The following is a 15,666-nucleotide window of genomic DNA, read 5'->3' as shown; positions in this document are numbered from 1 at the left end:
GTCAGCATCTCCGTGTCAAAGGAAACCATCCTTGAGAGAAAAATGGTCAGTAGTCATTAGCTATGAAGTATGTAGTTAATCTCTTAAGCCTTAGTCATTGTACTTAATCTAAAAGTATCAGGCTTTTTGTCAATGCTGTTGGTGGTGTAAAGGGAGTGGAGATGGCTTTTCCTTTCCTTTGCGAGACCTTTGAGGAGTCTTTGGAAAGCAGACAGGTATTCTTGCTAATTCCTGCTACAGCCTCCTCCTGGAGGAGAGAAGATAGGGAGAATGGCTGCATCACAGTAATCTCTGGCTGCTCACAGCTACTAAATGGTTTCTTAAGGTGGAGTCCCACTCCAAGCAACCCTGTCCCCAGAGGTGGAGAGCAAGAAGCCTCTCTTTGGTTGGGCTTGGGAAAACACCTTGGCATAAGGTTTGCTCTGGGAATGTGCCATTGAGAACAGCTGCTGCATTTGAACTGGCTCAAATAAAATTCTAGCAGCTAGTGGTGAAATGGTATTCTGTCAGCATTTATGTAAGGTGGGGAAGCAAAACAGAGTATCCTGTAGAATACTGTTTAGATCTTGTGCCTTTAAAAAACTTACGTCTTGATTTTCAGTACTGCAAAGAAGGCCGCCTCTAGTTCAGCTGAACAGAGGATCAGATCTTTTAGAAGTTGGATTTAAATTTTTTAGCCCAAGGCACATAAACTGACAGACACTTGTTTTCAAATAATGAAAGGCCTAAATATTTTTAGACTTAAAAATTACTGAATTAAAAAAAAATACCAAGAATTCAAATTAATCCTTTTGTGTTAGCAGTGCCTTTTGTAGTAAGAAAATCTGATGTTTGGTACTAATTAAGGTATCCTGATACTACAAACAAAGAGAAAGTTATTATAGTTACTATTCAAGATGCTCCCTAAGTTCTAGCTGAAAATATATGTTTAAAAGTCTAAATGTCTTCCAGTGCGATTTTTTCAATTTTGTGTCGTAGGATGACACTACAGATGATATTAAATCACTGTTTCTGAATGTTGTTTTTCTGACTGTTGAAATTGCCCTCAGTGTAGTTGCTGAGTGATTAAAAAGCAAATCATCCCATCACAATATTTTTGAGGCAGTTCTTTGTGTTGACACAGCCATAATTGTAAAAGCCTGATTGAGCCCCATTAAACCAGTATCATTTCGTAGGTAGCAATAATATAAAAATAAAATTTTCATAGATTATGTGGAACCTTTGAGGTCAGTAACAGGCAATTCTGATCACCTGATTGTACTACTTATGGAAATGATGCTTTGCATCTAATTAAAAATACTCTTTCCAAGTCTGATGCATTCACCCGTTTCTTTTGGTGCAGGGAGAACAGGAAATAGCATTTGCAGGAGAAGGTAAAAGAAAGGCCCCAAAATTGTATTTATGTACCCCTTAGGCAGTATCTTCTTACTGAAGAAAGTTTGAATTGTTAAATTTGAGATTTGTCCAATTCAGATTTAAGCAGCAATAGTAAGATATCTCCATTCCACTGGCTAAGTTTCTCAAAAAAAATATGGAAGATAAATATTATTTCTTCTGCTTGTGTTCTGGCAGTGAAGTGCAAGTTAAGCTAGTAGGTGGCTTTCCCACACACAGAGGATTAAAAATAATATTAAAAAGTCCAGAATTCTGCCAGAAGATAACTTATACAACCTCAGAAAAATACTTCATACTTCCAAAGTGCAACTTGAAAATAATATATTAGTATGTTTTTTCTTTTTATGTTAAGAAAAGAGAAGACCAATCTTACTGAAGATAGACAATATTCTGTTTCTGCGTTGTTTGCTGCTACACTTACGGTGTGTACTCAGAATCATAGAATCATTTATGCTGGAAAAGACCTTTAAGGTCATCAGCTCCAAATATTAACCCAGCGCAGCCCAAATCCACCACGAAGCCATGTCCCTAAGTCCCACATCTGCATGGCTTAATACCTCCAGGGATGGTGACTCAGCCTTTTCCAGTGCTTGACAACCCTTTCAGTGCAGAAAGTTTTCATATTGCCCAATCTAAACGTACCCTGGTTCACCTTCAGGTTGTTTCCCCTTGTCCTGACACTTCTGACTTGGGAGAAGAGACCGACCTTCACCTGCCTACAACCTCATCTCAGGCAGTTGCAGAGGGCTATGAGGTCCCTCCTCTGCCCCAGACTAAACAATCCCAGCTCCCTCAGTCTCCCCCCGTGCTCCGGACTGTTCACCAGCTCTTTGCCCTTTGTTGTGGAAATATTACTACCTACTAGCATTTTCTTCCCTGGAAGTCGCTGGTATTTCTTTGGTTGTAGGTAACTTGTGAACAATATGGAAGAAACAGTTTGTAAGATCTGGAGAATGTGCTCATACCTGGAGATTCTGAAGGAAATACTGATGGAAGTGCAGTTTTCTGAAATACCTGATTTACAAACTGCCTTATTTGCAAGGCAACACCTACGAGGAAGGCTGCTGGCTCCTGCAGCCTTTCCAGGGCTAACCAATCACTTGCCTATAGGAGTTGGGGTGTCGTGTCTTGCCCTGGTACCAGTTTCACTTAATCTGGCATAAAGAGCAGGAATGTATGAAATACCTCAAGCCTCTTTCCTAAACACGTTTCCTATCGCTTTCCAGCCTTAAAAGCTTCCACGAAAGTTCATAGATGACTGATTTTTTTTTCCCCTGGGAAAATAGTCACGATATATGCAAATTTTTCTTTTCAGTCTTTGACTACGTGCTATTTTCTTGCTGGTGACCCTCTCCATTTTTCTCAAGTTTTTGGCTTTGTCCACATTATTATTCATTAGTCCCTATCTGTTCTTAATTATGAAGTACAAAGCTTCTTGTCACTCTTTAAAGTTATTTTTTAAACTGAATTATCCCACAACCCTCATCCTTTTCTTGCAAATATAAAAAATTTTGATGAGAAAATTATCCCTTCTTGATCCTTCAAAGAGAAATCTTTATAGCTGAGGTATTTCACACTCTTAATCACACTCTGAAGAAATAAAAGGTAACTAATTTGACTGGAGCTTGCTTTATTACAAACCACAGTCATCACACTGGCAAAGACGAGGAAAATCTGTAGATTTTTGCGTGGCACCGTGAGGGCCTAATTTAGGTGATGGAAACTTCATGAAAATCTCTTTGTGCTGTTAAAAGAGAGCACAAAGTATTAAGAGCAGACGTGAACTATTACAATTGCTCAGTATAACTTAATAGATGGAAACTTGGTAAGCTGCTGTAATTTGGTTGCTCTGAAGTTCCGTGGTCATACCACAAATTTCTTCATGCTTCATACCATGGATTTCTTCATGCCCCCACGTACAGCACAGCCTGCTGCAGCCTGCCTGAGAACTGGGACAAGTGTGCTAGCTAGGAGCTGGATCCACTATAATAAGATTATCCCAGAGCTACACAGACCTCAGCAAGCAGCTATTTTAAGCAGGGAATAACAGAGAACAAGAGCAAACAGCCGCAAAATATGTCCAGCTGTCTCCATTTCTGGAATTCCAGGGTGGACAGTGTTGCTATGGTGTGCTTGCTGTCAGCCTCAGGTAGGACACATCCCTTTCTTCTCCCTTCACCCTCTACTTTCTCTTCTTTTTGACAACTTTAATAGTTTAATGAATACTTCAGAGTATAACTATGAGCTTTAATCCTAAACTTGGCTTGGAAAAAACAAACCAAAAGCCTAATGGCAAGAGGCAGTGAGTTATTTCCAACATAATTGTTTCCACAGGATACCACCTGGTATGTATTTGCTCCACTTTAATAGTCTCCAGTGGTTTAATGTGATATATTCAAATCAAACCACTAAGCCAAAGTGCATACAAGACTTAAAAAAAAATATATTCAGAATAATGCACAGCACTTTTTCTATCTTTCAACAACTACTTGGATTTCTTATTCAAGTGCTACCAACTCACCACTGGATACGTGCTAGTGCACTGCTCTTGGAGCGGACTCTCCTGGCTCTCTCAAGCACTTCATCAGCTGCATGTAGAGGAGATGAAACCTCTACCCATTTCTTCTATCCTTGGGCATGACTCTAAACATTGTCAAAGATAGGTTGAGAGGATTTGAGAAGAGAGTCTACAGTTTTCTATTCTTCATGTTGATAGTTGAGGGTGGTTTTGTTCTGTGAATGAGTGCCTTATGCCTTATGTATAGCCCCTTTATGTTGGAGTGCCTTCTGCATCAACCCTAAAGCCAGAATCAGAAGGTATAAACATGTCTACTTCCAGATGCAAAAAGATCTACTTCAAAAACTTTCACAAATGGTCCTGCAAGGAAAATTAAGTTATTACTGCCTCTTTCTTTATAGAATAAATGTGGTTAACATCTTAAAAGAGTTTTCCATTAAAGTGATGTTTTATTACAAGCCAAGAACTAGGACATAATCTTTAATTCTGTCTAACCAACACTTTCAGATGGAGTACTTTCCTCTGCTATACTGGTGTACTGTTATTTATTTTTCTGTGATGGGATTTTATGATCATACATATTATAAATCTTTCCCGAGGAAGATTTCAGTGACTTACAGGTGTTTATCTGGTCAAACTACTCATCAGCAGTCAACGATACAGAGTGATAATTTTGAAAAGCAATAACAAGTAAGTTAAGCACTTTTTAAATGTATCGAGAAAGAAGATAAAAATATCATTAATTATTTTAAGGATTTTAACTAAAAATCAGTGAGAAGGCCTGGAATAAACTTCTACTTTCAATATCTCAGATGTAGAGAAATTAAAAGTCATTGTTATAAAATCCTAAATTCTCTAGACTTGGATTTATTTTATGTACTGTTAATTGGATGTCAGAGTTGGCCCCTACTGAATATTCTTGCAAAGGATTTCAAAATAACTGAAGTAAGTTGTCACAAAACCTTAGGGAAGTAACATTATTGTGTAGCTCTTTCCACTTCCCTTACTCTCCTTTTCACCTTCCTTCTGGATCAGTGTATGTAAGAGAAAGATACAGTAAAGAAAGAGCTTTTAGTAAAATCAAAATATGTAGAACTTTATATCCTTCTCCTATAACCTTCATATTGACTCGAAAGGGACGGAACAGACTCTTCACATCACAGTGCACTGGTTTGGAGTTTTAGTGAGCATCACAAGAGGTCACTTCTATGAATAGCATCAATAGGGGACATCAAAAGCCACAAGAAGATAAAAATGAATTTGATGAAAAGATTTTAAAATTACGGAGGTTATTTTGATTTAATGACAATTTGACCAGACACATTGATCACGGTTGTTTGCTTTATAATCATGATCATCAGGGATACTTTAGCACTGACACCAGTAGCAATTATTGTTCCTGTCTTCCCATTTGGACAGCCAGATCCTTTTAAAACGTATCTTCCTTAGTTGATTTTTTTAAGCATTGTAATAGTCTTGACTTGTATAATAAAAGTGCAATAAGGAAGGAGCAGAAGAGGGTACAGAGGTTTCCCCATGTGTCTGTCTGTCTGAACCACCAGGGGGGACTAATTCCTCATCTATATCTTTACTGCAGCAAGTATCTGAAAAAAACAGCTTGATCCAGGTCTAGAAAGTCACTGAGTTCAGCAGAGAGGTTGTCTTCGTTTACATTAAGAGAGCTTTTATCTATAATCTTGTAAATTTGCATTGCTCTTTCTGGTCTGTGCAGCAACTCCAGCACAAGGCTGGCCACAGAGGGACACACGTTCAGCTGCATGATCGAGTCTATCGGTAGGGTACAGTCAGTGCCATCTCATGCCTTCTTCAGACTGGCCTGTGACTTGTGCTGTCTCATGGACTGACAGAAGTCTCAGCAGAGAGCCTGGCTTGGCTTCTTACTGCTTAAACTCACTCCATACCAGTGACCACGGCTTGGTGATTGAAAGGAATATTTTTTTGACTGTATGTACACAAGGCATCTCTTCTTTAGTGGCTGCCTAATCACTCCTTTGTGGCTGTCTCACTACTCCATTTCTTCTTTCCAGCTTTTACAGCCTTCCTGATTTATTTCAATTTCACTGCATATCTTACTATTTTTAAGCAAGATTTGGCCATCTTGAAACAAAATTGTGTTATTGCTATGATCATAGAGGGTTTATATGCCTTATAGTATCCTGTTAAGCAACAGCAAAAATCCACGTGTGACGTATGTACTCTGGAGATCTGTTAGGAAAGTTGTATAATTCTGAATTTCTACTTAAAAGCCAAATGCTAGAAGTTTGGAAATACTGAGGAGAATTCTCCAGCAACATTAAATTTTCAATTTTTTAGTTTGTGAATTATTACATGTATTAACTCATTAGTTGGTACTTTCAGGCACTTGTAATTGAATTCTCACCTTCTTTAACTAGTATGGGAACTCCCCCCATCTTCTGGGCACAATCAGTCGTGGTTTTGAACATGTCATTATTCCAAAATTATCTTTTGTGTTCCATGCTCAGACTTCTGAAAACCAATTTCTTAATAATTTGCTAGTTTATACTATGTAAAATATTACTCTTGTATACACAGAATTTGTAAGAATAAAAGCTTTTAATCACTGTGAAGGGAAGTGGGAAGAGTCAGAACAATTGATTAAGTTATATTTGTTGTAATTTTTATTGAGTTTCCTGCTTAACACAAACGTAAATACCTGTCTATTTTATATACTGCTTCTTTAAAAAAAAAAAAAACAAAAAACAAACCACAACCAACAATTCCTGATCTAAGAGGAGCCTGTAGATGTACATAAAAATCAAGAAGGTAACTTGTGAAAAATAATTTGATTAATTTCTGTAAGTAATTCTCCCATAAATTCAGTAGGCTTCCATATTTTATTCTAGTGAGAAATTAAATTTAATTGTGTTTCCTGTCAATTACATGGTGATTGTGCTCTCTTGATGAGTTATTAGCTAATGAGTTAATAGCTTTTATTTGATCTGTTTCTGTAGCTGGTTGTGTCAGGTTTGTGCAGTAAGTGCTGACCATTTTGGTCCATGTAATTGATATAACAGATACAGGCAAATATGTCATTCTTTGTGTAATGCACTAACAGACATAAATAAGGGAATGTATCTAAAGTGCTTTAAGAGTTTTGTTTTGGTGTCTCAAACTTGGGTATCAAAATCTGCAACCTGGAATGTTTTCAGCATCCCAGGATAAAATCGGGTGTAATCTATCTTCAGTTGTGACAGGTAGATTCTGTGTTCTTACTGTAACATCCCAATCAAAATTTGACTGCTTTTGTTAATAACTGACTAATGGTTGGGGTCCACCTCAACCCAGCCTTTGCATGGCTCTGTGTTCTTGGGCAAACCATGCAGTGCTGCTTCTCCAACAGAGACTGTGGGGAAGTGTGGGAGAAGGTCACAGAGAGTCTCTGGTAGGCAGATGTGGGAATTATTGGTTGTAATTTCATGAATTTTTAAGTTTTCCCTCCCTGAGAAGCATAACTGTGATAGATACAGCTTTGAGGGTGGTAGCTGTCATCATGCAGGACACCAGTGGCTCTACTCAGTACCATGTCAGATGGTTGCATTCAGCTCCATTAGGAAATACATCATCTAATTACACTCCTCCAGATTTCTGGTGTGGTCTTAAAGCACTGTGAGCTTTGTGAGAAATTTATTATGAAAGGTAATGAGAGTTACTGACTACGTATTGGTAAAAGAGTGGACTTGGTTTTCATCATTTGTGGATTTTTCTCTTCTTTAATAGGTACAGAAAACTCTGTGTTTGAAATTACGCCTTTAAAAATGTTACGCCTGATGAGTCAACTATACTTGCCGTTTACGTACTTCTGGTAATCACATTTTTACTTCACTTCCCCATTTCACACAGTTTTCTCTTTCACTGTTCACTCGTGGCTTGAGCTGCGTTGTACGGGGAAAATATAGCAACAAAAGCAGAAATTCTTTTTCTTCACAAAATTATTGTGATGATAACTGATGGTGCTGCAGTAGGATTAATTAAGATCGCAGAGAATCTGAAAAATAACTGAACTTTTCCTGAAGACGTGTGACTGAGGATGACTGTGCTGAATTTTGTTCCTCTTTCCTCGAAACAAAGTTTTAATCTGTCAGATACTGAACAAAAAAAAGTAATTATGTTTGGACTTATTTTTTTCACTTTATTCACCTCTGGAGTCAGTGAATTTCTTTGTGCATCGTCAGATCTTGAAATATCATATACTTTTTGTGGTAAGTAAAATATAGCTATTTCTTTGTCTAAGTTTACATGATAATTACTGTAGACTGAGGAAATGCAAATTTTCTTTCAAATTTCTTTCTTTGATGAATACAGAAAAACACAAAGAAGTTCAGCTCAAGTCTATTTCTGTTGTTAATTACCATATTACAAGAATTATATTTCATAGACGTAAATATTACCACAGTGCTGGTTCTAGCAGCTCAGACAGAGAATTTTATCCTCAAGTAAAGCAGGCGTGTTCAGGAAATACTAGAAGATAATGAATTTAAACTTATTTTTCTCTCTTGTATAAATTATGCAAATTGATTTAACAAATATAATACAATGAAAAGGTTGAAGTATATGTAAAAGAAGAGGGAATGTGATATTCTGGCTGGCTAGAGTATCAGATTTTGGGACAGCATAGTGTGTCCCTTCTTGCCATGTCTGTGTCATGGGCTGATATTTTGCATATTCTAAAAATGCTAGGTGGGTCACTCATAGAGCAAATCTACTCAAAGGTTCATCTACCTTATCTTAGAAAATATGCTGGTACATTAAAGACATTTTTAGCTGTTGTCAGCAAGTTTATATAGGTTCCATGGTTAGCATAAGTAGGGATATTTTCAACAGAGGACCATGCTGGCTTAATGCTGCTAAAATTTTTACGTATCTTCAAAAGACAAATGAAGGCACTTTTGCCTGGATTTTGTGTGCAAAATATCATCAACCAAAAAACTGAGTTTTCTTGTTACTTAAAGAAATACTATTTTGGTTTTGCCCCCTAAGCAAATAAATAATTAATAATAAAATTTAAAATGCATCTTTAGTATTTACTACAAATATTAGACAATTTTATATATTGTCTAATATTTTTAATATTGTCTAAGGCATATATATTGTACATTAAATACATTTTAAAATGTGTGTTTATTGTGAGTGTGTATATATGTATATTTTTATCATTTTCATGGAGAAACCTATTCACACTATCAATATGAAATATTGTTTTCCTATAGATTCTACAGCTCATGCTTTCATGTTTAATTTGACACCTTGCAGCATCATGAAAACAGATGTCTGGAAGGCTACTATTAACTGGATTCCAAGTGAGTCTCTCTTAACTAGACAATTATAATCTGGAAATGCAGAAAATCAAGTACAAGTGAAAAGCTGCCGCTTCATCCAAAATGCCAGATGATTTAGGAAATCAGTTTCTGTGACTGAAAATGGAATGGATAAACTTGGATAATTATGGCCAGAAATGATGATCTGTGAAAATAAGTGTGTTTGAGTTTTACTTGTTGGAGCAGTTACCAGAGCCCTGCATGGGGTCTGGCACTCTGTGTGCAAATCTGAGGTGGTTTCGGTGCATGTGCATTTGTCTGGGAGAAGCAGACAAGGTTTGCTGCACACAAGCTCTTCTGGCCTGAAGAAGTCCCAAGTCTTTCTAAGGAGAGAGAATATCATTAGGCCATCCAAATATGGCAGAACTTCTGTGAAGAAAACGTGTTTTCCAGAGGCTGGATACAGTACTATATTGTGTGTTTGAACCCAACTGTAATCTTTAAACCTAGCTTTAGGCTGGCAAGCTGAGTTAATTAAATGTTTATGAAATGGCTGTATCATAAACTTCACCTTCTGAATAAAAACTCTGGAGATGGACTAGGTTTGCTTCACTAGAAAGATACCTCTATGATGGCTACCAGCATTCAGGACATGCAACATGTACCTAAAACTAAAGCCTTCATCTGAGCATCTGTTTAAGTTAGCTGTGCTGCTCTCTTTGCTGAAGAAATTATTTGCTCAAATATTTTTAAGATTTTTTTTTGTTTTTTTTTGAAAACTAGCTGGTTTTGACTTTTTTTTTCTGGAGTGGCAGTTTTCAAGATACATATTTTTTGCCAGTTTTGGGAGGAGTCTTTAAAAAATGTTGTATTTCAGAGAAAAATATTTTTTTCTATGTAGCATGTCTGCATATATGTTTTTTGTCCCTGCCAGATACCATGTCCTTACTTGCAATGTTTTAACTAGGAAGTGACATCACCTTTTTGAAGATTGTCTTCCATGTCTGGTACGACGGTGCCAGAGTGCTTCACTGGAAACAGCTCCTGTGCAGCGGAACTGACGATGAATACTCAGTGTGTAAAATGCTGAAAGGAGGTCGGTGTGCCATCCACCCATGCAAACAGATTTTTCTCTCCACAATCTAGGCCTTGCTTGGCAGGCAGCAGACTTCAGAGCAGCCAGTTCTCCAGTGCCAAAACCCCATTAAAAGAGAGAATGTCCAAAGTCCGTGTTTTAACATCCTTGTACTGCAGTTTCCATGTTCATAAATGATAATTACTAATATCCTTCATCTCAGTATGGCACTTATGTAACATTTCTAAAATTACATGGAAAAGACTACATTTGACTGGCCTGTACAGAAAACTTGAGAGGCACAATAGGCACTACTAGTATCCAGAACACAGTTTATTTAGGGTTTTTTAAGAAATTCTCTACACCGAGATATAATGCTTAAGCCAAACCTCTAGTAGGGGCTATCCAGCATTAACATGACACAGGCTCAGATCCAGAGAATTCAGGCAGGATGTCAGACTTAAGGCCAAAAAGACCTGTGAGGAGGTCAAAATACACAGTCTGTGTTTTTCTTTCTTTAAAAATCAGTATCAGTTCTCTGTGGAGTTAACACAGTAAGATATGTTTGGAGGAGATGTTGGAGGAGCACTGTGGTTAATTTTTATTTTCTAACGTGAAATTTGACAAACAGTCAGAGCTCTGAGAGAAGAACCAGGTGAGTGCTTTATCAGTGGAAGAGTAAATAACATTGGCAACTGCTGCTGAGAGATATACCATATTGCTTTGAAGTTATTTAGGCAGTCTGATTGATGGCTTTATGGTTAAGTAACCATTTGTATTATAATTATCTCTGTTTTACAGAAACACTTGTAGAAGAATTTGACATTAAAGGTTCAAGAACATCATTTCCAAAGGTACTTTCTGACATTTTATATGAAGAAATAATAATAGTAAAATCACATATTTACAGGTGTATATTTTCTGAAAAGAGACGTTCACCCAAACTGTAGAAAACAGAAGAGGAAATGTCAGAAAACTTTCTCATGATTGAAGTGATGAGTCTAAAATGGTAGCATCCCTGAAATGCTAGATGCCCTCAGGTTATTATTTCTCTATTATCCCTCCTTTATTTAATAGAAGAAAAGACCAAAGAAATCAGTTAATGTCACCTTAATAATTCCATTTTATTTGGTAAATTGGTTTTCCTTTTACCTGTTTGAGTAAATCCATTCATATTCTTTCTGCCCATTTTGTTCTTTATTTTACATTCTCTTCACATGCCGGTCTGTTACTCCCTGAAACCGTTTTCAAAGATTTGAAGAGGAATAACAATATCCAAAAGTAAATGCAGCGCTCCACTGTTAAACCAAGAGCAGCACCAGTCATCAGGTTGACCCACTTTCTTCCAACACCTGCCCCATCAGCTGCCTGAGCCTTTCCAAACCCTTATCATCCCTATAAATCCCTACAAATGTAACTAAGGAGCTCCTACTGATAGAAAATTTCCAGCCTCCCCTTGTCCCAAAGCCCATGGGCCTCTAACTCCATCCATCCCAACATCTCTTGTAAGCCCAGAGCTGGTAGAGGCCAGGAACATCCCCTGCTGTGAGCAGTCCTCCAATTGATGAAGTGCTTATGGCACACCTGACACTTTCCCATAGGACTTCTGCTAGACCAGAGGCTGCTGTTCCTGAGTACTTTGGTCATGAGAAGAAAGCTGAGTACTTGTTTTTTTTATATATACTGATATATCTGACTATACCCATGAGAACAGTCCATGATGGGAATGTCTTTTTCAGTCCTAACTGAAAAAGAAATCACCAGAACCATTCCAAGAAGCTACTTAGACAAGAGTAGGCAGCATTATGCACTAATTTTCTTGTTTTTTCTTGCTTGCTTTAGGGCAATTATAGTATTATTATACAAGGATTCTCTGATGATTCTGAGAATAATATGGCCATATGCTTGAATTTCACCATGATAGTAAAAGAAGATGTTTTCTGATTGAGTGCAACAAACTTTTCAAATAATTCGAGAACACTGAGGTCACTTCTGCAAGCAACTGGAATCCAAGCTGCAAAGTAATAAGCAAACTAAATATCCTGAAGTGGAATACATCTTATGTTGTCTGGAAAGCTATATGATATACAATCTTACTCATTTATAGCACTGCTGTAATCAAATGCTCAGCCAATGTGCACAAATTCTCCAGGTATCAGGCATTCTGATTAATCCACAGCATAACCCTGACCAGATGTCAGGCTGAGGACTGCATTTTTCTGCTATGCTTTGAGTTATGATACAGTCAAATTCTTCAGACTGAGCTAAACTAATCAAGAAGTTTTGAAGTTTTGAAGTGCAAGAATCAGAAGTTCACCAGTACTCAATTGAAAACACAGCAATTGAATTTTGGAACCGTGCCATAAGTTGTTGCGTTTTTTTTTCTTTTAACAGTAAAACTTGTTTGTACAATCAATTTGAGAAGTGTTTTTTTTTATTCTCCTATTTTCTGATTAACTTTGGATGTTTCCTAATGTTCTGCTCTTTTTATGCCAAGCTAAAACAGAGGAGTAACAATTTGTTATGTGGTTCTAGCTGATGTGAATAACACCCAAAGTGGAACATTTCCAGTTACACCAATACAGTACAGCTGAGTTTAACCATCCAGAGCCCTATACTGCAACCTCATAGAATGTTTTAAGCTCTTGCTCAGAGTCCAAGGGCCAGAGGCTCTATGAGCTGTTTCCTTCAGAAGCAGGAGGATGGTGTCACCCAACAGGTTGATCTGTTTCTCATCTATTCCTCAAAAGCATGTCTAAAGCTTTTGCTGTGGCTTTTGCTCCCTGGGAAGCCCAACACTGAGTATCCACCTGCCCTCTCTGCTGCACCTCCACACCCAAGACCTTTGATGGAGTATGAGATTTGGTCCTGAGGAAGAGTGATGTCCTCTTCATCCTCAGCCCCCAGCCAGTGCTTGCTTAGCATGTTCAGAGACTTTTCCCCAACTAATAGGACATTGTTGAAGTTGCACTTCGTGCTGGCTACTAGTTCGTGCTGTGTGTAGCAGATTGCTTCCAAATGCCTCAAAAAAATTAAATACCAGAACAAACCAACACTCTTGCAGTCTGCTAAATATCAAGCATAAAAAATAGCAAAAGTGAAGCTTTTAATCTCACTTTACACATAAAGAGAGATGTTCTTCAAATTTGGTATCAGAAAACTCAACCAAAAAAACCCCCACCCAAGTATGCAGATACTCCATTTAAAAGTTGGTTTTAGTATAGCTAGTTTGGCTAAATAAAGCAAAATCATCAAGAGTCTATAAAAATAGAAGCAGAACTTCATCTTTACTGGAGACAAGAAGCTGTGATTATATCCAAGTGGTGATGGCAAAGCATCTGTGCTTGCCTTCAGTCCACAGACCATTGCAGGAGTAGTCCATGATGGAGTGCCTTAGCAGCTTCCACTTACATTTGAGCTAATTTACTAGAGTTGTGATAAATTTTTTCTTAATCTGAAATATCAATCAAAAAGCAACCAGCGAGCTTGATAAGCAATACCTACTTTTCTTCTTTTTGAAACAGTATTACTGGTCTAGGCAACAGTCTTACCTTATGATGTCCCTGTGTACATATCTCACATCATTCAGCAACCACCAGGTGAAGCATCAAAACCATTTTTAATGACAAAGTGTTCTGGGATTTTTGCTGGCCTGAATTATTCAGGGTATTAGAAGAAATGTTTTGTTTACTAAGCAGCAAAGTATCACAGGTTGGAGAGACTAACAGCTCCTGAAGATCAAAGACATCATAAACTCTGTTTTTCATTAGTACACATTTTAATGCCTTATGGATATTACAGAAAATTTACAGTATAACTAAAAGTATAAATAGAACTTCTGTCTCTAAATAGAGACATTCACAGATAAACATTAGGTATTCAGTATCTTTCATTGCAGAGTTTTGTAGGGTAGATCTTCAGCTGAAGGTTGCACATGCCAGCAGACAGGATTGCAAGGCAAAGCACAGGAGCCACACTTTATAAAGCAAAGACCTTTCAAAAGCCCCAAGTTTTCTGCTATGTATGATGAAAGTACTGGCTTATTGCAGTGCTGGTGGCTGCTGCACCACATTCCTCTGTGGATAAGAGGAGACAGATTTTGGAAGGTGTGAGATCACCCAAACAGCTTACCCTTAAAATCGCTGTGATATTGTAAGGGTGAAGGGCAGAGCTGAAGGTAGAACTTTGCTCTGCATGTCTGGTTCCCAGGACAGAGCTGTGAGAAGGCTTTCCTTCCTCCCTTCTGCTGTTGTCCAGAGTTGACAACAGTTATCTCCTAATTTTCCTGTCCAAACTTTCCTGAGCCTATACTCAGGGCTCTACAGCAGAAAGGAGTTAACTCAGCATGAGATGAGTTACTTAGATCCTGTAAAGACTAATCTGAATGTTTCCTCTTTTTTCACTTTATTGGCTATTAAACTTTGATTCATTTTTTTACCTCTTCATTTTCTGCCTCTGTCCAGAGTTGGAATGGTGTGAATGCTGTGAAGTAAAACATTGACTGCAAATTTCTTTCTTAAACTATTCAGTGAGACCTACCTGCCTTGAGATTTCTGTGTTTTCCCAGGAGTTCCAGGGAGCAGTGCAAAGCCCCCTCCCATGCAGACTGAAATAATTCAAAGAAGGCCTTATGTTTGGCATACTTATCTGAAACTAATATCTAAAGCCTTCACAAATATCTCTTTTTTCTCTCCTTCATTACTGTTGTTTTCAAGCAGCTGTCAGGATTTGCTGCAGATGGGAAAATAGCTTTTCTTCACCCCCTCACCCTCTGTCACCAAATATGTAATTATCAGAAGAAGCAGTTCCTGTACAATGTGGTTTCCGATAAGAATGCACACTTTTTGAGCTGTTATTACAGTCTCATTTGATAAAAGCAGTAAAGCATACATAATTTCAGATGAGAGAAGTCCTGCTGACCACAATAACGTGTGCATTTGATGGTTGAAATTGTAACATCATTTGAGATAGACAGAGAAAGAAAATTCCATGGAATTCAGGTATTACAACAGCATATCTTGTGTTCAGGGATGTAGTGGAAGGCACAAGCAATCCTTCAGTCACCAGTCAGCTTGGCTAGCAAAAAGCACACATACCCATATGAATAAACTATGTGGTGCCTGCAGCAAGAAGGAGTTGGACTTGATGATGCAGGAGGCGTGTCCTGATCTGCAATACAGGCATCAAAAGAAAAACATAGCAGCATTAATCCCTTTTGCATGATTTTGTTCTTGGGGGAAAATACTACCAATTGCTTTGGAAGGGTCTATGCAGCATATTATGCTGAATGACTTCAGCTGCTTTGTTCTGCCTGTTTGTCCTTGCCAGCACAAGTGAGTTCAGGGGCAGCAGATGGAGTAGTGACATTTCTAATGGAAGAG

General features: G+C 37.8%; 1 protein-coding gene across 2 annotated transcripts; it reads left to right on the top strand.

The window, feature by feature from the left end:
* Positions 1 to 1,095: 1,095 nt before the first annotated feature.
* On the top strand, positions 1,096 to 12,695 carry LY96 (lymphocyte antigen 96). 2 transcript variants are annotated; one of them, XM_050319552.1, is made up of 6 exons: positions 1,096 to 3,544; positions 7,673 to 7,757; positions 9,206 to 9,252; positions 10,178 to 10,306; positions 11,087 to 11,139; positions 12,128 to 12,695. In XM_050319552.1, the coding sequence occupies exons 1-6, from the start codon at positions 3,472 to 3,474 to the stop codon at positions 12,227 to 12,229; spliced, it is 489 nt and encodes a 162-aa protein (XP_050175509.1). In that variant the 5' UTR covers positions 1,096 to 3,471; the 3' UTR covers positions 12,230 to 12,695. The 2 variants fall into 2 exon arrangements, with proteins under 2 accessions (XP_050175509.1, XP_050175500.1); XM_050319543.1 differs by having other exon boundaries at positions 1,096 to 8,154; positions 9,163 to 9,252.
* Positions 12,696 to 15,666: the final 2,971 nt, after the last annotated feature.

The sequence above is a fragment of the Myiozetetes cayanensis genome, unplaced genomic scaffold (assembly GCF_022539395.1).
Source record: "Myiozetetes cayanensis isolate MyiCay16 unplaced genomic scaffold, myiCay2020 scf1, whole genome shotgun sequence".
Taxonomy (NCBI): Eukaryota; Metazoa; Chordata; class Aves; order Passeriformes; family Tyrannidae; genus Myiozetetes; species Myiozetetes cayanensis.
Note: the sequence above shows the minus strand (reverse complement) of the source record. Positions and strands in the feature narration are given on the sequence as shown.

Bases quoted from the DNA above. Each gene is read 5' to 3' on its own strand.
- LY96 (XM_050319543.1), top strand. From the start codon at position 7,983: ATGACTGTGCTGAATTTTGTTCCTCTTTCCTCGAAACAAAGTTTTAAT. The intron at 8,155-9,162 runs GTAAGTAAAATA...GTTTTCCTATAG, and splicing joins AATATCATATACTTTTTGTG to ATTCTACAGCTCATGCTTTC. The intron at 11,140-12,127 runs GTACTTTCTGAC...TGCTTGCTTTAG, and splicing joins CAAGAACATCATTTCCAAAG to GGCAATTATAGTATTATTAT.